The 20,056-nt window shown below is 43.8% G+C and overlaps 7 protein-coding genes across 7 annotated transcripts; 4 read left to right on the top strand and 3 right to left on the bottom strand.

The window, feature by feature from the left end:
* Positions 1-1,171: 1,171 nt before the first annotated feature.
* Positions 1,172-2,156, bottom strand: Bfra_000973 (putative phosphoribosylaminoimidazole-succinocarboxamide synthase protein; the record flags this gene model as incomplete). The annotated part of the gene is made up of 2 exons (XM_037331415.1): positions 1,172-1,957; positions 2,007-2,156. The coding sequence occupies 2 exons, from the start codon at positions 2,154-2,156 to the stop codon at positions 1,172-1,174; spliced, it is 936 nt and encodes a 311-aa protein (XP_037197748.1).
* Positions 2,157-2,627: 471 nt separating this feature from the next.
* On the top strand, positions 2,628-3,502 carry Bfra_000972 (putative complex i intermediate-associated protein 30 protein; the record flags this gene model as incomplete). The annotated part of the gene is given in 3 exon segments (XM_037331414.1): positions 2,628-2,703; positions 2,767-2,903; positions 2,918-3,502. 3 exon segments carry the CDS (start codon positions 2,628-2,630, stop codon positions 3,500-3,502), a joined length of 798 nt encoding a protein of 265 aa, XP_037197747.1.
* A 485-nt stretch (positions 3,503-3,987) lies between these two features.
* Bfra_000971 (putative anaphase-promoting complex protein) lies at positions 3,988-6,407 on the top strand (the record flags this gene model as incomplete). Its single annotated transcript, XM_037331413.1, has 3 exons — positions 3,988-4,720; positions 4,767-4,860; positions 4,910-6,407. 3 exons carry the CDS (start codon positions 3,988-3,990, stop codon positions 6,405-6,407), a joined length of 2,325 nt encoding a protein of 774 aa, XP_037197746.1.
* A 141-nt stretch (positions 6,408-6,548) lies between these two features.
* Positions 6,549-7,341, bottom strand: Bfra_000970 (putative cytochrome c oxidase subunit via protein; the record flags this gene model as incomplete). The annotated part of the gene is made up of 4 exons (XM_037331412.1): positions 6,549-6,668; positions 6,823-6,982; positions 7,076-7,100; positions 7,167-7,341. 4 exons carry the CDS (start codon positions 7,339-7,341, stop codon positions 6,549-6,551), a joined length of 480 nt encoding a protein of 159 aa, XP_037197745.1.
* A 473-nt stretch (positions 7,342-7,814) lies between these two features.
* Positions 7,815-10,007, top strand: Bfra_000969 (putative dna lyase apn2 protein; the record flags this gene model as incomplete). The annotated part of the gene is made up of 5 exons (XM_037331411.1): positions 7,815-7,866; positions 7,918-7,930; positions 8,015-8,060; positions 8,116-8,248; positions 8,299-10,007. 5 exons carry the CDS (start codon positions 7,815-7,817, stop codon positions 10,005-10,007), a joined length of 1,953 nt encoding a protein of 650 aa, XP_037197744.1.
* Positions 10,008-11,571: 1,564 nt separating this feature from the next.
* On the top strand, positions 11,572-14,489 carry Bfra_000968 (putative mating type protein mat1-1-1 protein; the record flags this gene model as incomplete). Its single annotated transcript, XM_037331410.1, has 7 exons — positions 11,572-11,851; positions 11,901-12,448; positions 12,513-12,539; positions 12,599-12,790; positions 13,250-13,490; positions 13,541-14,339; positions 14,393-14,489. The coding sequence occupies 7 exons, from the start codon at positions 11,572-11,574 to the stop codon at positions 14,487-14,489; spliced, it is 2,184 nt and encodes a 727-aa protein (XP_037197743.1).
* Positions 14,490-15,858: 1,369 nt separating this feature from the next.
* Positions 15,859-19,525, bottom strand: Bfra_000967 (putative cytoskeleton assembly control protein sla2 protein; the record flags this gene model as incomplete). The annotated part of the gene is made up of 5 exons (XM_037331409.1): positions 15,859-16,119; positions 16,168-18,593; positions 18,644-19,125; positions 19,253-19,393; positions 19,485-19,525. The coding sequence occupies 5 exons, from the start codon at positions 19,523-19,525 to the stop codon at positions 16,033-16,035; spliced, it is 3,177 nt and encodes a 1,058-aa protein (XP_037197742.1). The 3' UTR covers positions 15,859-16,032.
* Positions 19,526-20,056: the final 531 nt, after the last annotated feature.

The raw sequence follows: 20,056 nt of genomic DNA, 5'->3' as shown, positions 1-20,056 counted from the left end.
ACAAAGTAGTATGTAACAATAGAGAATACTGCTACCCACGAGAAAGCAGCTCGAAGCTCTACGAGGGAGGACAGTCCAATGGCCTCCAACTCAAACTGATCATGAATTAAAGCGAGAGTTTGATGATTGTTGAAGTTGAACTCGTAATAACTTTGATTGATGGCTACCGAGTAGTACCTAGTAGGCAGGGAACATCGAATACCATTCATTAATGGCAATTCAAAACTGCTCATGGGGAAGGAATTCCTAGGCGTGCTTTCCTCTCAGAGACTGGTGGATGAATGAATGAATGAATGAATGAATGAATCAATACCTGTTGACATCTGGACATGTCATTGATCCCCCATGGTGATATGGGTAAAACAGTCGGAAGCTCAATTCCTTACCTACCTAGGTAGATTGAACAATAATTCAACCAATGTATTTTGATATGGAATTCATAAATATCGACTTGCAGGTAGTAAATTCATATATACCATGGAATCTTGAGGCTCTTCATCTTCATGGGGAAGTGGTTCCGTTCCGTCTGAATGCGGGGCTCAATTCCGCGGGAAAAGGGATCAAGATCGAAATCGAGATTGGCATCGATAGCATTGAACTCCTCATTGATTCATTGATCCCCGCCAACAACTCTACGGTTTCGGTTGGATACTAGGTACCTAGTAGTACCTGGCATGTATGAAGCCATTGAATCTCTGACTACAAATTTTATGATCATGCCATGTCAATTATGACCACTCCCTCCAAAAAGCAATTCAACTCAATTGCATCAAAATACTTTGCGTCTCTAGATACCGTGGGAATTGCATTTAATGTAATGAAGGCAAAAAAATAACGCGAGTTTTGACCTTTTCTTCTTCTCAGTAAAAGAATGATGCCTTGAACATTCTTGATTGGTATCTACCTAGCATTATATTGAAGTTGTCATCTACAAAGTACCTAGCACTTACTTGGTAGATATTGATTTCTTCATGTACATGTGCCTTTGGAATACTTGACTACAGTAGACTTCCTACAGTTGTCATTTCCTCTTTCAAGAAATCACAACAAAGTATAGGTAATTCGAGACTTGTATTCCGATCAGCATGGTATTGTTAAAAGAGTCATGGTATCTAAAAGCATCTCCGGGGGGTATACCTCATTGCTGTCTATGTATTCATATGTGGTACGTTCATTTAGACTCGTCTTCCTTGAGAGCATCTGCCCATTTTCTGCCGGTCAATTTCTCAAATGCTTCGCGGTACTTCTCAGCTGTTTGCGACTTGATATCATCTGGCATTGCAACTCCCTGTTTGCCCTTGAGGCCCTCTGCCGTCAACCAATTCCTCAAAAATTGTTTATCATAGCTCTCTTGTTCCTTTCCAACTTCGTATTTGGATGCAGGCCAGAATCTACTCGAGTCGGGTGTCAAAACCTCGTCTACAAGAACGACTTCGTCGGTTTCCTCGTCCAATCCAAACTCAAATTTGGTATCCGCAATAATAATGCCTCGCTCTGCAGCATAATCCCGAGCAGTAGTGTATAGCTTAATTGCCAAATCTTCGATGCGCTGCGCATACTTCTCACCTACAATCTTGGCTGCCTCTGAAGGATGGATGTTCTCATCATTTTGGCCAGCTTCGGCTTTGGTAGAAGGTGTATAAATAGCTCCTTGAGGGAAAGCTTGGGAATTTTGCAAGCCTGCGGGTATTTGGATGCCGTGGACAGTAGATGACTTTTGATATTCTTTCCAGGCGGAACCAGTGATGTAACCGCGTACGATGGCCTCGATAGGAAAGATCTTCAGCTTACGTACTTGCATAGATCGGTTTCGGAGAAGTGAGTGTTGGGATGAGGAGATGGAGGAGGGAAGGGAGAGAGTCAGGAAGTGAGTTTTGAGATTAGGGATTAGACCTGTGAGGACCTCAAACCAATGCGCGGAAAGGAGAGTGAGAAGTGTGCCTTTAGAGGGAATTCCCTACATATATCATTAGCTCTAGTCCTCGAGTACAAGACGGAAGGTATACATTTTCCATAATCACGTCATAAGCGGAAATGCGATCTGATGCAACGAACAGGAGGGTCTTCTCATCAATCTCATAGAGATTTCGAACTTTCCCTTCCGCGATCTTTGCGAGACCATCAAGGGTCAATGTGGTAAGAGCTGAATCTGTCATTGTTGGGTGATCTTGAGTAATATTGTGTATTGTCGGATATTGTTGGATTTGTTATGATGTAGTTGTGTTATGTAAAGTTTAAGTATTTCTAGTGTTCTGACTCGATTCATATTTATAAATTTTATTGAAATGCCCCTCCTACTCCGAGGTTACTCCGAGTGCAGCAGCAGGACAAACAGCCAGCACGTGCACTTGGAAGCAACAACCCAAAATAACCATGAGAGATAATCAAAGGCGGCCGATCATCGGGAGGGGAGCTTGGGAGCAAATATCAAAGCTTTATTATACTACCTTCGAGTAGGTAGTTGCCATATGTAGACCATATTCACAGCAATACAACTACTCAACTACTTACTTCAACTGCAAGCATCCAGTATATCACTACTACTGGGTACACATAGGGTTCTTCAAGCACAATTGTCCATCCTATTCTTCATTGATCATACACAAACAATATCAAAACCCTTCATCATGAGGGTCACTTCTCCTCTTTCCAAGGGCTTCTTTGGCCGAAGTGTAGATGAGTTTAAACGTTTATCAATAAGTGGTAAATCTTCCAGACAGCTCAACTCTCGAATATAGGCAAACTTACTCAACTTACTTTTTCTAGCACTCACCGCAGAAGGCACAAGAAGAGCTACATCTCCATTGCATCTCGCAAATTTCCACAATCCCGAATCCCTAAAGCGCTGTAAAGTCTTCTCTGATGCTGATATGGGAGGCTTTTCAAAGGTGCATTTCGACTGGGTACCCCCTCCGAGAACCCAAACCCTAGCTCTTCCGAAAACAAGAATGGACATGTTAAGTTCCATGGAAATATTTCGATAGACCTACCCCCGAACAGACCCCAAATCCAGCGCAGTGGCTATGCGGCTTGGAGAACTCTCGATCAGCCATCGACGATATTTGGGAAATCACTATGGAACATAGATGCGTATGGATTGCTTGCCCTACGCATAAAAAGTGACGGGAGGAAGTATTTTGTGAACATACAAACGGAATCAATTGTGCCTACGGATATACATCAACATAGACTCTATGCGCGAAGCCCCGGAGAGTGGGAAACAGTTATAATTAAGTGGAATGAGTTTGTACGGACGAACCATGGTGTTGTCGTAGAACCACAAGGTGAAATGTTGAGACAAAAGGTACGGACGGTAGGGATAGGATTAATTGATAGAGTTCCTGGTGATTTCCAGCTTTGTGTGGAAAGGATTTGGGCCACCAATGGATTGAGTGAAGCCGATCTCGAAGAGGATGGCAGAAAGGAAGAAGGTCAACTGAAGAGCAAACATGGCGAGAAAATCAGATGGGGTGAAGACAAACTCGACAAGACTCCTTCATGAAAAATTTCATAATAAATTTAAAGGATTCAATGGATTTCAGATTGATCTGGCTCATCATACCCACCGGAGCTGGAGTTTCTGCTGCATCTACGCAATGACGTCCCTACCAAATCTCTTTGCTTTGCGCGTGTACTACTAGGTCATGAATTGAATATACTCAATTATCCAATAATTAAAACTCTCAATGATCTTCCAAATTATTCACCCATGAACATGATTTTCACATAGTAACGAACCGTACAATAGTTGTGCTATTTGTAAATCATTTAGAGTATTTACTCCAGCCAGCCCACCCAGCAAGATCTTGCGACAACCGCGTTCGACGCGTCTTCCCTCCTTCCTCAAACCGTAACAATAAATATATCCCCAAATTCAGGTTTCCGTTCTCTTGATCTTTACTTAAAACAATTATTTACTTCAAGTGGGATGTAACTATCAAATATTGACCTTTCAATGTGCAAAGAAACCGTCGGATTATTTTGACCATGACACGCTATTTGACACCCTCCAAAATCGGTTTGCTCATACTCATAGAGCTATATACAGATGGCATTGTCTCAACATCTTCCACAGTATCTATACTTTCTTTCGTTCTTGCACAGTTGCTACCATCAAGCTCTGTGAAGCAAGCAGGAAGAGCCTCTACCCCACTATACCCAGTCCTCGATCTAGAAGCCTTCGAGTCTTTACTCAAGCAACACAGCGCAGCTTCCGGGCATCCAGGAAGGTCGTTGTGGGATCACTTTCTTGCAAAGCTTTGGAAAGTCGACAGTCTAGATGCTTTGCATGAATTTTTCGCGAGGCTGAACAATCTCTTGGCCAAATCCCGGGAGGAGATTAAGAAGGATGGTGAAATGGGGATTCCTCCACCTGCAGGGGATATGATATTATTGTCTCGTATATCGCCGTTTGGTAGCTTCTTACGAAAAGCTAAAATTGAGTTTGAACGATTAAAGTTCGGCGATGTGTTACAGTTATGGACGACTTTCATGAGATGGAGGCAGCCGTCAAAGGCATACTGGGCTAGGAGAGGGCGTGTGGTTGGGATCTGGGCTGGCGACAGAGTGCTCACAGAAGGAGAGGAAGATTGGGGGCTTGAGGAGACCGAAACCTTGGCTCACATAGCTTATGGTGGTCTGGAGGAGGAGAACGCCGCTGGGTCGGTCAGTACTGATGATGTGGAAAAGCTTCTCGAATTCCACGTGGAGCAGATGCAGAGTAAGTTTTTTGGATTCATTATCTGAGTATTTCTAATCATTTTCAGAACTGGGTACAAGAATGCCAATAGAAGTAAAATCTAAGCTTAAATCCCTCCTGGATGATAGTATAATCACGCCCAGTTTATCTCACTACCTGACGTTAGTACAACACAACCCCAATTTTTACTGTAAGCTGATGGTCTGTTAGCTTTCTAGATGCATGGAGATCTGGCGACTACCCTTCGTCCTTCGATAGTCTTCATCGCTATTTTGACTACACGATGCAAAATCGAGACCGATTGTTCTACCAATATGCTCTCATGAACCTTGCAGTTCTTCAAGCCGATTTCGAATGTTACGATGAGGCAGTAGCCGCAATGCTGGAGACTGTCTCTACCGCAAGAGAGAACAAGGACATGGCATGTCTGAATTTCGCCTTAAACTGGTTATATCATTTTGGGAAGGCACATCCAAACATCATTCAAAGCTCTGGCTCAACCAGTATGCTAGGTGTTGAGAAAGAGGGGCTTGCGTTCCTACGGATTAAGGCTAAAGAGACTGGTATGTGGACACTCTGGAGCTCCTCGCTTCTCAGTGAGGCAAAGTTGACACTGTCGAATGGCGAGAGTGTGGCGAGCGCTTTTGAGGGTATACTTAAGAGTTCTCATTTGGTAACGGAGAAAGGTATGAAGAGTATGATGGGACCACAAACAGCTATGCAGTCTTCCTTGTGGGGTCGCCTAGGACTGGTTTGTCTGTCCAAGCAGTATAGTGAGATATTTATCCGATGTCATGCCAAGTACGGCCTGTTTGATGATACATTGAGGTTTACCTGCCGGATAGCACATTATCTAATGGAGCGAGGTTCTTATGACCAAGCAGCAGAACGGCTAGAGAGTTTAGATTCCAACTCTTTGCGTTCATGGAAGGCCAATCAGTACTGGCTGAGGTATCGTGGAATTTTGCGTCTTAGGAATGACCTACATACCAACAATCTAGAGGGAGCTGATCACATTCTGTCCCAGCTACTTCAATGCGACGGTCTTGAAGCGGACTCTGATCTCTCCTTTGAGATCAGCACCCTTCACATTGACTACCTTGTCCGTCGAGCAGACTTTGCTGCCGCGTTGTCAAAATTGGAGCAACTAGCCTCTTCGCTAAAGGAACACGGAGATGATATCAATCTGCGAGTTAAGATACTGACAATGAAAGCTCTTTTACAAAGCAGGACAGGTCGCCCAGAAAAAGGATTTTCTGTTGCGGTTCGTGCAGCAAGTATAGCATGGCGAGCACGCTTGATGCCAGCGCTTTGGGCCGCAATGGGAGCTGTGGCCAATATTTTGGTCGCACTTTCTGAGTTTCAAGCCGCCTGTCAAATCGTCATCGCCATCATTCCTCGAGCATTGGAATGCGATAATTGTTCACTTAGCGCGCAGCTCTATTCTTGTCTTGCAGAGTCATTCATGGGATTGGCAGGACAGGCAGCAGCAGGTGATCCAAGAAGAACCGAGAATTTAACAAAATCCTTGGAATTTCTTGATAGAGCTTTCAAGGAATTCTGTGCTATTGGGGATATCAATGGGCAATGTGAGTCACGGGCTAAGAAGGCAATGGTTATGATGGCTATGGGAGACAAAACATTGGCAAATGATTATGCTTCATCGTTTTTGGACCTCGAGCAGCGGAGAACTGCGGTGCATATCTAACGTACATTTGAGTTCATACACCACCAAGTCAGGCGTGGATAGGTGAGGAGCTTGAGGTGGAAAATTCATGATGCAAATGGTAATGGGAAGTATTGTTACGATCAAAAAACAAGACTACATCTAATGAATGCCATTCTATGTTCAACCTCCCGTCTTCCCGAAGACCCCCTCCATTGTCCAGTGAAGTAACAGAGCAAGCACCAATTCCATACTGGTCATTAAATCTACTCCTTCTTGTGGTAGTTGACCTTCTCGTTCCAGCTGTCATGCATTATTAGTATTCATCTCGTACAATTTGATCATGCGGTCCACTAGAGCTCGCCTTCTCGGAACAGATTCAGTAAAAACTTACAAAAGTGTCTACGAATACAATTAGTATTAAATCTCGCAAAAATACGAGGGGGAGTCAACTTACCTTGTCTCCGTCACCCCAGTAGAAGTTCTTAGTTCTCATGTTTTGATATGGGTATTCAGTTCTCTCCTCCAAAGGCTCCATGTGATCCCAATGAGCCCAATGCTCATCCCACAAGATCTTAGCATTGACACTTGCGATGATCAAGCAAGGAATCGTAGCACTGCCCCAAAAATCAGCCTCAATTTCCTTCCTGCCATATCACTCCCAACCAGTCTCCCAACGCCCGCACATGTCCATATGGTGTATAGCTTACTAGATTGACAACTTTCTCCAGAGATCTGCGGTTTTCGTTAGTATTGCCGCCATTGAATTCCGCAAAATCTTGGAAGACAGTGTTTACGTACCACTGGTAGCGGCAGCATGGTCCTTAACAGCCTGACGCTCACGGTTGAAAGCGTTGTTCTCGGCGCCGGTGAAGGTACTCTCGCTGCTGGCAAAGCGTCTTTGGAATGGGGTTCGGATAGATTGAGGGCGGGCAACGCGCTGGGCGGCTGCTCGGGTTGCTCGTGCAGAGAACATGTTTATTGTTTGGTGGTTGCGATTGTGTCTAGGTTGTAGTGTAGTTATGCGCCGCGACGCTGTAGAATTATCGTATGTTGCTGCCAATTTGAGTATCTCCACCTTGGAAACGAGAACTTACCGTGAATGCCTAAGGCATATACTTGGTCATCGGGAATCGCCCGATTCGGTAGATAGCTTTGGGCTACTGTCACGTGGAGACGTGAACGTTGTGCAGGTGCAGGTGCGACTTATTGTTGGGCGAAGTCTTGAATCAGTGAGGATGAAGTAGTTTAAATAAATTGCTAAGTAGTCACTGTGTCTCTCTTTACTGTGCATCGTTCCCAGGGAATCGTCATATTTGTTTCAATTCTTGGGAGATGCATTTGCGAATCCCGTATCGAGATTCTCTATCTGGACCTTGGAGACTGCTTCTTCAGCTCCATCATATCGCCACGGAAACAAACGATTAATGCAAACGACAGATAGCAATTATGGACCAAGTCAATGATAGTAATCATGGGCTGAGAATTACAACTTGGAATGGTAAGCGCGTGTGATAGGATTCACGATTATGCATCACTAACAAACGCACAGTTAATGGTATCAGGTTGGTGATTTGCAGCGTCGAAAGATAGCTGATTTACAAAAACGCTTGACTATGTGTTGTAAACTGACGTTGAAAACTGAGCAGGAATCCTTTTGGTTATCAACCATGGCGCGAGAAGAGAACCTTTTCTGTGAGCAGGCCCAAATGATATCCATTGTGGAAATGCACTCTAATTTATGTGTAAGGCAATGTTCGATATCCTCGAAACTGATATCCTAGTAATGCAAGAAACCAAAATTCAGCGGAAAGATCTCAGAGATGATATGGTATTAGTGCCAGGCTGGGATGTCTACTTTAGTCTTCCAAAGTACAAGAAAGGTATGCTGATTTTTTTACTTTCTGGATTTGTACTCACATTATGACATAAGGATATTCCGGAGTTGCCATCTATACAAGAAATTCAGTGTGCGCTCCAATACGTGCCGAGGAGGGTATCACCGGAGTTTTAACTCCTCCAAATTCTGCAACCAGCTTCCGTGACCTCCCCAAGGATCAGCAGATCGGAGGATATCCCACAGGCGCTCAACTCCAGGACTACTTCCTCGATGCCGCAACTTTGGATTCGGAGGGAAGATGCGTTATCCTAGAATTCCCTGCATTTATTCTCATTGGTGTATATTGTCCCGCAAACCGCGACGAAGCTCGTGATGAGTTCCGCATTGGCTTCTTGAATGCTCTCGATACGCGAGTACGCAATCTTGTGGCTCTAGGAAAGAGTGTGTTTTTGACTGGGGACCTTAACGTTATTAGAGAGGAAATTGATACAGCCAATGCAGAAGAGAAATTGAAGAAAGAAGGGCTAACAGTGGAAGAATACATATCAACACCTGCTCGCCGACTGTTCAATCATCTGCTCATCGGAGGAAAGGTAATCGGAGACAGAGATGAAGGAAAAGAGCCACAAGTCATGTGGGATATATGCCGTGGCTTTCATCCCACACGGAAGGGAATGTTCACCTGCTGGGATCAAAAAATGAACGCCAGACCTGGAAACTTTGGCTCAAGGATTGATTACGTTCTATGTAGCGAGGATAGGAAAGATTGGTTCCAAGATTCAAACATCCAGGAGGGGCTCATGGGCTCGGACCACTGTCCCGTTTTCGCTACCTTGAAGCCTAGAGTGGAATTAGATGGTGTCGAGATTGATGTCCGCGATGTCATGAGTAAGGATATGTTTAAGAACGGAGTGAGAGTGCGGGACTGGTCGATGAAGGATCTACTGCCAACCTCTGCCAAACTAATTCCAGAATTTGATCGACGGCAGAGTATTCGTGATATGTTCACCAGAAAGCCTACCAGCTTGACGACTGCTGCTTTGCCCTCGAATTTGTCCAATGCTGGAAATGGACTAGAGTCAGCACAAACGGATGGGCCATTCAGCATATCGAATGATGGCAACCCACCCAGAGCATCTCCTACTAAAATAACTTCTCCGAAAAAGTCTTTCATATCATCATCCTCGTCTACACCAGTCAAGAGGTCCACCGATGCATTGCAACTAGTGTCACAACCATCAAAGCGCAGTAAGGTGGAAGCCAAAACAAACAAAGGACCTTCTAGTGGGAAGGGGAATAAGGGACAATTGGGAAAAGGCCAAAGTAGTTTGATGGGGTTCTTTAAATCTAAGACGCCGCAAGTAGTACAAACAGCACATAAAGCAGATTCTCCTTCCCTGTCTACGAGTGATTCTTCAACAGCAACACCTGCAGAATCGGTGGCTCAAGAGTGTCTTGCTGGCTGCAGTACAGAAAACGACTCGCCCCTCAAGGCCGAAGGAAACACAAATAACGACGAGGAAATCGAGAAGTCACATCAATCACGACAGGAAAAAGAAGTACACGACCCCATAGTAGCGAAAGAATCCTGGTCCAAGCTATTAACTAAACGCATTCCACCCAAATGCGAACACAAGGAGCCATGTATCAGCCATATAACGAAGAAGCAAGGCATCAACCGTGGTAGATCTTTCTACATGTGTCCTCGACCTCTGGGACCATCAGGTCAGCAAGAAAAGAACACAGAGTGGCGCTGTAGTACATTTATTTGGAGTAGTGAGTGGACTGGGAAGGAAACTTGAGACTGGAAACTTAAGACTAGAACCAGCACAGAAGGCAGGAAGTAAGAATGAACAAGTGGCGGGAAGAAAGATGTGTTTACCTTGCCTGTCATACCAATAGTATAATAACATAATTCCAGAATATCTATGTACACACACATGCCGCTCTACTATGGTATATAAGATTTATAATTAGTCACAAAAGGGAAACAAGAAGCAGACATTGTAAGATGACAGTGATACATATCAAAGAACACCCATTTCACATAAATCTTTGTATATTCTCGTATCAGTTTCAACTCACCATTATCTGCTTTCATAAATTTAATATCTTAGCCTTGTCTAAGAGTGAGGCCTTCAGCATATACCCGAGGTTCCCCAGATGAGTCTTCACTCCTTAAAAGAGAAAGATTCTCGCTTCTCAAATTCACTGAGTCCACAATTCACCATCATGCCAATTTACTTGATACTAATTCACTTTGAGAACAATTCGCTTGGATAAGCATTCACTTTGATATTCATGCTTCACAACTACCAGCCCCCTTAGTTGCGAGAGCTGGGATTAGAGCAAGCGAAGAATATTCACCCCCCCCAAATTCTCACACAATCGCACAAATTGAATACGGAAAAACAAAGTGAATTGTAATTATTAGAATGAAGATGAAGGAGAAAATGTTGAGATTTTCGTAATGATGAATGGTGTCATGGAAGGCACATAGAAAAAAAGCACGATTCATTGTCGCAGAGTAGGAAGTAATCAAAGGGTATCATGAAGTTTGAAAAGTCTTTTCTGTATATATAATATAGACCATGTAAACCGTATGCGAAATCTAAGTACAGCTTTTAGTTCCAACCATTCACCAAATCCGTATTCACAATCCATCCAATGAATTGGATTCCATTTCCTTCCATTCCACAGGCACAATCTCAGATGAACAAACCGATAAAGCAGTTTGTAGACTTGAGAAACTATATAAACATGAAAGAAAAAAAAGAAGAAGAATATATACATGTGATGAGTGCAGTAACGATAGGACATCAAAGTCCAAATTCCAACTCCTTTCCATAAGTCGTAAGTCGTGAAACACAGGTCACGTCATGAAGAGTTGACGAGTACGTGATGTTAGAGAAGAGAATATTTAGTATTGTTGTTGGGGGGAAAAGAAGGTGTAGAGATCCTGTTGCTGAACCGTTTGCCAAGCTTCTGTTGGTGCGAAGTTCATACCCATTGGTTCGTCACCATATAAAAGTCTGCAGTGCTCAGGCTGAAGCTGTTGATCTAGCACGTTGGTGTGATCCATGTGGATATTGAGCCCAAACGTGCCCATTGTACCCATACTAGTATCATCAGTAGAGTCGCGATTTAAGAGTGGATAGTTGATGGAGGATGCAGATTAATTACTCGGCGGTGGAGTTTCCTCGAACTTCTTCTCTTGGACAGTAGATGCTGTTGGACACGTGATAGATCTGGCCGCCTTGCGATCAATAAGGTAATTCGGCGAGAATCTTGTAACAACAATTTCGACTCATTGAAACACAGAAACGCAACATTTAGATACCTCACGATAACTACAGCAGCTCCAATATGAAAGCCAGAACTCGTCTACAAATTCGACAAGGAGCCTACAGGAGAAAACGGAGTTTACGGCGCAATAAACATCGATCTGCTCATGAAGCTCCTCTCAACGCTATCAGAACTTGGAAACGTGATAAGATCAACACGCAGGATCCATCAGCTTTTTCGGACGCAACATTTGTGGAGCTAGCTGCGACACTACGAAAATGCGAACTGCTGGCTGGTATGGAAATGGGTGGTAGTTCTGTATCTCTAACTTATAGTCGTTACAATCCAGGAGTTGAAGCAAGTATGTCAATATGAGAAACCAAATGTATGAAATTTTCTAATCGTGGCAGCTGCTAATGCTCCTGGAACGCCGTGCGACCCTGCATTTCTAGATGCCCTTGTCAAAGACTGTTGCGTTTTGATTTGGGAATTTCGCAGCCTTTACAGACATACAGACTTTAACTCAATGCACGATCCATTACCTACCAAGTATGCCGACATTTTCTATGATCTTAACACCGTATTTGGCCAATGTCGAAGACTGAAAAAGTCGCCCGAACTCTTCTCAACTTTGGCACAAGAGCGTCAATTCATCGCAAAGATGAGTCGTATAGCAGAAATTGTAGATCATCTGCGGGATGTTATCATCTTGAAAAATGACGGTAAACTCGCCCAGAACAAAATGCGAGAGAAGGAGAAAGAACTTGCCAAAGATCTACCATTCTTTTATCCAGGACGGGCAGATGGAAAAAACCCTTGGACTAGATGGCTAGAGAATTCTTCACCTGTGATGCCACCGGGCTGGGTTGGAATTCAGCAGAAAATTCCACACATTGGCGACAATATAATTCGAAGAATCACGACCATGTATGAACTTTACGAAAGGCAATTTAGAGTTGTGAGTATATCAAATATGTCCTGTGTTCATCAAGGAGATGGAAACGCTAATGAACATTTCACAGGAGAAACTGATTGACAGCAAAGTGAACGTAAGTCCAATAGTGAGATGCTCCTCGATGTCCAGGAGTGACACTAAAACTTCATCTAGGACACCTTGCATGATTTTCCTGCCCCTGGAGACGCGTTCGAGCACATGAACTACTCGAGATTCTCAACTCTGGCTGTGAACTACGTGCAGTATAAGACTGGAGACAGGCCGGAGACAGACAAAAATGGGATGTTGAGGATTGAAAAGCTAGCAGAAGCCGTTCAACGAAGTTTTAGATGGCAGGAAAACCCGGTAATTACCGGGAATGCAAATATACCCTACCATCGATTCATGATGGGCTATAAAATAGAAACACTAAGTGAGGAAGCTCCTCAGCTAGTTCGATGAAAATCAATGCTTCCAACATTTCTAAAACAAAACACTTCACTTCCGCATGTCTTGAACTATGCGAACACGTGATACATAATCGGCGTTCGTAATGTGAAAGGAATGAGAGATTCTTTGTTTCTTCACTTTTCACTAACACCAGCTTTTTTTTTGAGACAGATCTGTTAGCCGATTCCAGCCACACGGAGACCACATAAGTAGGATATCTCCTGTAGCAATATCCTAGGAATCTTTCTACAACTTTACAACAAATTTTTATCAATTCTCGAACAAAGTTTCGATGACCCTTTAATTATATTTCTTTGCACATACTGTCCTTCAATTGAGGGCCACCACACACACATCATGACGGCTCCCTTCAAGACCACGATGAAGCTCACCCACAAGCGACAGCAAAGAAAGTTAACGACTACTCAATACCGCGTTTCAAAACCAGCGACTAAATGCAGAAGAGCCAACGATGCCATGCAGTCACTGACATATCATTCAGCTCCGTTCATTTCTGAGACTGAGGGTGGCATACAACATGTTGCAATGAATGAGAGACAAACCGCATGGGTTGAGGCTCCTCGGCGCTCGGTCAATTCATATATATTGTTTCGTAGTAAGTCTCCCGACCAATAACTGATTTACAAAAGTCTAATATCTGCTTAGCTTTCTACATGATTTTGACAGTGCTTGGGAATATTCCGCAGAAGTACAAGTCTGCTATCCTTAGTGTCTTGTGGAGTCGCGATCCTTTTCACGCCAAATGGTCCATCATTGCTCGCGCTTATACTCTTATGAGAGATGCTGGTGTGAAAAGATCCGTATCCGAGTTCCTTGCTCTCGTGTGTCCCCACATTGGTATCCTAACTGTCGATGATTACCTTTCCGACCTCAACTGGACATTCGAAACCAATGAAGAAGGGACTGTCTGTCTTCGCCAAAATTCTCCACCAGAGATCGGCTCATTTCCAGCACACATTGCCAGAACTCTCTTAACAGATTTGGATATTATCACTTTTTGTGGTGCTCAAGGCTACTTGCCAGTTGCGACTGCTGCCAGCATTGTTCAAGGTTGGAACCGTGTGCATCCAATGGCCAACATGGCTATTCAAGGCACCCTCCCTGTTACACAGCACATTGCTTCCACTCAGAATGCATATGGTGCCTGGGAAATGCCTTCAGGTGTCATAGTTGCTCCACCTCCGAAGCCAGCTTTCGATCAGCCTCTTGCTTACAATCCACATGCTCTAATACCAGGTGCAACAGCGTCATTAACTGGTGCAATACCACCACCTCCTCCTTGGTCTACTGGTATGATGGCTGGATACTGGGGTCACGACAGTGGTACTATCGACCTCAGTGCACTGGACACTCAGTTCGACCAATTTAATCCTACCTCTCTCGCTGATGCAGGCGGTCTCTACATGCCTGACGATGCTCCTTCACCACCACGTGAGTTAATTCGGTCAGGCACTTTAACTTACCATACTGACTGTTTTAGTCTTTGCAGACTTCTAGTTCTCTTTATATATCCGTTCGAACTTTCGTGGTGCCGACGTTAATTATCTCGGCTCCACGATCAACACACTCCAGCATGGAGCTACCCAAACATTAAGGAGTTGGATGGATGTTTATACTCGCCGGCACAGCATGTCTTTAGATGAAATACTCGGTGCATTCCCCCCGGGTTCTTCCAATATCAGAAGTTGGAGCTGTCATTACGCTTCAAGCCTCTTCGTTTTCATTCCGAGTATATAGTTTTTATTCTCAGTATATAGTTTTCAGTCTCAGTACATCGTTTTCATTTCAATTTGTTTATAAGTTGGAAATGGTATATACTCCAAAATGACCTGCTAAGCATCAAGCTCGCTGGTCTTGTATATTTCTAAAAGGGTTAAAGGTTTCGGTTGGTCCATTAACATCGCATCAAATTTGGGGTTTCTTTCTCTATAGGCTTGTTTGAACTTTACAAAGAGTTATCTTTTGTTAGAACTTTGAAAGAACTTGGAGAAGGAATAGAATACCTCTTCTGATTAAACACATTCTCTCCTTCTCTATGAAACATATGCAATGAGATATATGATGAGTCTTAATAGTTGGTGATGTCAGGCTGGTGTATTCTCCCTCCCTTTTATTTCTTACCACATCCGAGAATTACATGTCGTAAGAATAAGCATGTGGAGACACAAGCACCAATTACTAATCAGCGTACCACTAATGCGAGTACGTAACCTTGTGCTTACCTTTTGTAGACATTACATTAGTCTCTCTCAAGTTGTGGGGAGTTAACTTGGTAACGACAAGGATAAAATACGAGTACGTGATTTGAGATGAGGTTTGAGATGAACTGAATTGCAATCGCTTGAGTTTTTTGTTAATGATAGGGGTATATATTGGGAACCGAGATGGTCAGAGATGATCAACCACTTCATGTCACGATAGTATTGATTAGTTACTAACGTCTGATGTCGTCCAGATTGACTTCTCAATGCTTGGTAATCTTATAGTGTCGTGGGAATTCTCATCTTAACATGTAGAAGGTCTGTGTGTCAATTCTCATCTAATCTAAGATATTCTAAACTTCACTTGTTATAGACTTAAGTCTGCAATGCCAAACTTTGAACCCGAGCTCGAACACTCCTCTGCTATTATCCCGAAGCCCTGGCGCTGAGTCAGGGGTATTTCAAGCTGAATTGGTGGAGATGGTGTCTAACAAGCAACACACATTATAAGCCAATCAGATCCTTGCAAACTACCTGCTGGTATGATGATATCGTCTTGGAAATTAAAAATATATGCATTTTATTATAATTGCTGAACTTACCATTTCAATATTCTCATTTCAAGATTTCCTGATTATGCACTAGATAATTGATAGTTGATTAAGTCTCTTCAGATTCTGATACCTCTAGAAAAGATAATTAGGTGAAAAGGGTGATGTACAAAACTTAGAGGATTCATTTTGCTTCTGTATCAAGAGTGTTTTCACGAATGTCTTTCTTCCCTACAAGTGCCATATTCCATGAATGGACTGCTACGAAATCTGGATATCACACGCTTATTAAAAGAATAACCGTGCAGCACTTTTGCTTCCTCCCGCCAAAGCGTATATGCTCAGCCGGCCTACAGGGAGCCATCGTCGACCACTGCCATAAGATCTAGTCTTCCAAATAAGATATCTTTCGCATCTCACCCAATCTCTTCCTCGCTGCCGACAAATTGTTTTCGAGTTGTAAGATTTCAACCTGTGAGCAAAAACGTTAGTAATAATCCAAAGAAACTTTTTTTTTTACAAGGGAACTTGCCTGCTGCTCCATTTCTCTGACTTTGAACTCATGCGCCCCAAGCTTGGCGTAATCTTCCCCTTCAATATCTTGATCTCGATCTTTGATCATGCTCTGCACTTGTCTGACAAGAGTCCTGCAGGCTGCGCCAACAGCTTTACTAGCTTGCTCCAAGCTCTCTTGGCTTTTGCTCATAAAACCGGCTTTGACTCTGCTAGCAGCTACCAGCTGAGCTGTGGAGGCTGCAACATCATTGGAAGCAACGATAAGTTGTTCCGGACTGTTGCGCCCAGAAAGAACTCCATCTGCAGTCTCAATCAATGTATTGGTTGATGTTGCCACTGCTTTGGCGGCAGAGATGAGACCCTCAGTCCATCGGTTGTTTTTCTTGTAGAAAGCTGTCTTGGATGACGAGCCACGACCAGCCTGAACGATTTCTTGTTGAGTAACAGTAGCCGCTTTGATCAATCTGGCAATAGCATTTGTAACGGCAATAGCAGCATCGAGTATTGAATCGTGTATCTCAAGTTTGTATGTTGAGTATTGATCCTTGGGTTTGGACTTGAGCTTTGCTAAACGTGCAGCGGCAGCAGCGATTGCATCAGCGGCCTTGGTAAGCTCGTTGTCAACCAAATCTCCCAAGTCGCCTTTATTGTTTGTAAGTTTACCGCTATTAGGCGCAAATGTGTCTGCAAGTTTGTTCAAGCGTTGCAGATGGATCTGTACCTCATTGTTGCTATTGATGACAACCTCAGTTCGCTGCATTGGATCCATGCCATCAAGTCGGAAACTTTGCAGGGCACGGAAAAATGTAACGGTAGACTGCGCTGATTGGCGCGCACCATTGGTAAGCTGGTCGGCTTTCTTGTCGTCTGTCGCAAGCCTTGTGAGACCCTTGGTGTTGCTAAGTACGTCGGAAATGGAGCTGGCAAAGACGTTGATGGTTCGAATGATTTCAGCATGAGTACTGTTTGGACCATCCGCTATGAAATTGTTGAATGCTGTGGCGAATTCAGTAGCACTTGCTGAAGCTTTTTCGATTTGCGAAAGGACATAGGATGGGGTTGCATTCTGATTACCAGCTTGCATAGTGGAATCAAGCTCGTAAAGAGCGTCATCGACACGTTGAACTCCACTCTGAAGGACTGAATCGATGATGTCGTTGATTTTGTCAATATTTGAGAGGAGCATAGCGTCAATCTCTCCGTCTAAAGCCTGATCAGTGTCGCCTTTCGACATCTCGAGCTCATTGAGTCTGATCAGCGCATCGTCCAAACTTTGCTTGTAAACCTCCAATTCGTCCTCCTTATCCTTGAGCAGTCTTTCGGCGTCTGAGCCACCTTCACTGTATTTGGCATGGACATCCTGTAATGCTCGAGTCTTGTTGCGAAGAGCCTCCTCGAGATCTGCCATTTCACGATTGTACTTGGAAAGCATCGTGGACAATTCGTTGCCCTTGCTTCGCTCCAAATTATCCGCACGATCGAGAGCCATACGAAGCTCACGCTTAAGCTTTTCGACTTCCTCCCGATTACCACCGGTTAGACGGTCTTTCTCATGTAAAGCTCTATCTCTTTCTCTGATCATATCAGCAAGCTCAAGATTCTTGGTCTTGATCTCTCGCTCCAACTTTTCCCGCTTGTCGATTGCTTCCTGAGCTGAAGCTGCCTTTAGCTGAACACTCTTAAATCTTTGAAGTAGATCGAGATGTTCGTGTCGCAATTGTGAGTATAGCTTCGCAAGTGCTTCATATTTAGTCCTCCATGTGTTAACTTGCTCTTGTAGTGCTTTGACTTGATCCTCTTTACTTCCAATCTGTTGCCCGTAGCTGTTCTGCAGCTGTAAAAGCTCATTCTCTAGTGCCTTTAGCTTCTGATCATATTGTTGTAGCAGAAGTTGATTGCTTGCGTACTGTGCTCGAGCCTCGAAGTTTTCCCGTTCGAGTTCCGCCATACGACCATAAGTTTGTTGTTGAGATTGTTGCAGCATCAGTTGTTCTTGATCTCGTCTTTGTTGCTCAGCCAGTTGACGCTGCTGTTCCTCATAGATTAGTCTCGCCTGTTCTTGTGCTTGCTGTTGTGCTAAGATTTGTTGTCTCTGCTGCTCTGCTAGCACTCTCTGTTGTTCCTCATACTCCCTGTTTTGTCGATCCTGTTCACTCTTCCAGAACTCGCCGATTTCATCTGGCTCCTCTGTCTTAGGGGGTTTCGGGGGTGTAATCTGCCTCTCAATCTCTTGCTTCGGTCGCTGAGGTAATTTGGGAGCCGAATCGTCTTCGGAAAGGAGATTGGGTGGATCTTGCGGTAGCTTTGGCACAGTAATCAAGCTCGTGAGGTATCGGAGGTTAGAGCATTCGTAATAGAACTTTACAAGGCGGTGATGTTGGGAATCGTACTTTTCTCTCAGGGGCGCAAGAGCATCTTCATCACCGGTTGCTGCAGGTCACGTCAGAATACGGCAGTTAGATGTGAGCTTCCTAACATACTTGTGTGCATAGCCCGTAACATGCTCGTGATGAACTTATAGATTCCATAACTCTCCTGGACTAATGGAACCAAGGCCGATATTCTGCATTCGTTGTGGCCTCCATTTCGAAAATGCGCAAATATTAGTTTCTGGAACCTTTCGATCTTATCCTGCAAAGTCATGAGATCTGAAATGGTTTCGTAACCTTCATTTGGGTCATTGATCCCCTTTAAGCTGATGTACTCCTCATATTCAAATGTTCCATTAAAATCAGGATGCTGTTGGTGGAAGTTCAATTTGGACATCAAAAAGTTGACATATTCTTTTATCAGAGGTCCATAACCCCGCATACCTTCGCCAGACATGCCTCTGTTCAAACTGTCGAGCCAACTTCGATTCGCCATAGCTTCACGCAAAGTCGATGGATGACCCTCTTGCAAAACCTTGTGAACGGTGATCAACGCCTTGAATGTTTGGACCTCATCTGCAAGAATGGGCTGTCTGTGAAAACGGCTTGAAGTTAGTCATTTCCATCTTTTTCTAGTTCTTTATATCATTGGAGTCCCGTGAAGTTCTAATGTCCGGCATGATGTCTTTGGAATACATGTACAAAAGGGTTTAGACTGACACTTTCATACCAGCCCAGAAGGCACCCGAGCTGTTGTGGTCCCATGTATAAACAATACAACTGCGAACATGTTTGCGTTTCGGCGCGGTTTCCTCGATGCTTGTAGCTTTCCGAATGTTAATCGCAAGTTCTGCCTCGGATCTGATCGAATGCAACAATGTCAGTACAGTTCATAGTTTGCCAATAATAGGGGATAGAAAGCTTGAGAAGCCCGAAATTCCCGCGAACTTACTTGGTATGATCCACGTTTCTGGCAGATGTCGCATACGACATGGTTGGGAGCGTCTAGAGCGCAAAATGTTCAAGAGTAGAGAGGGTAAATATGAGGAGAATTATCTAGGTTGAAGTGTCGGAAACACCAAAAGATTAATGAGATGAAGGTGCTGTACCGAGATATTGATAATGTATACTGGTACTGGCCGGTAGCTTGCCTGTACGGGGGTAAGTTTTAGTGGAGATGCGTAATGGGGCGGTCAATTTCATGCCATGGAGCTGTCTGTGGCTGTGCAGTGTTGCATACGAATGAATGATGCACGCCCAGGAAACACCCTAATCTTCTTGCAAAGTCAATGATTTCATATTAATGCAATCTCATCTCATGACAATAAAGGGTATTATTACTAGAATTGAGGCGTCGTAATGTAATATTTTATTTATGCTTGTATTTATGAGATTACTTTGTTATTTGTATTTCATCATTCATTGCATATGTCCGTCCTGTTCCTACCTACCATTGCTATGAACCATACAACGCCCTGCCAAATGTAGGATAACCAAGTCCTCATTTCCTATATGAACCCAACA

This window comes from Botrytis fragariae (assembly GCF_013461495.1).
Source record: "Botrytis fragariae strain BVB16 chromosome Unknown tig00000001, whole genome shotgun sequence".
Taxonomy (NCBI): domain Eukaryota; kingdom Fungi; phylum Ascomycota; class Leotiomycetes; order Helotiales; family Sclerotiniaceae; genus Botrytis; species Botrytis fragariae.
The sequence above is the reverse complement of the archived record's forward strand: the minus strand, read 5'-3'. Positions and strand labels throughout refer to the sequence as shown.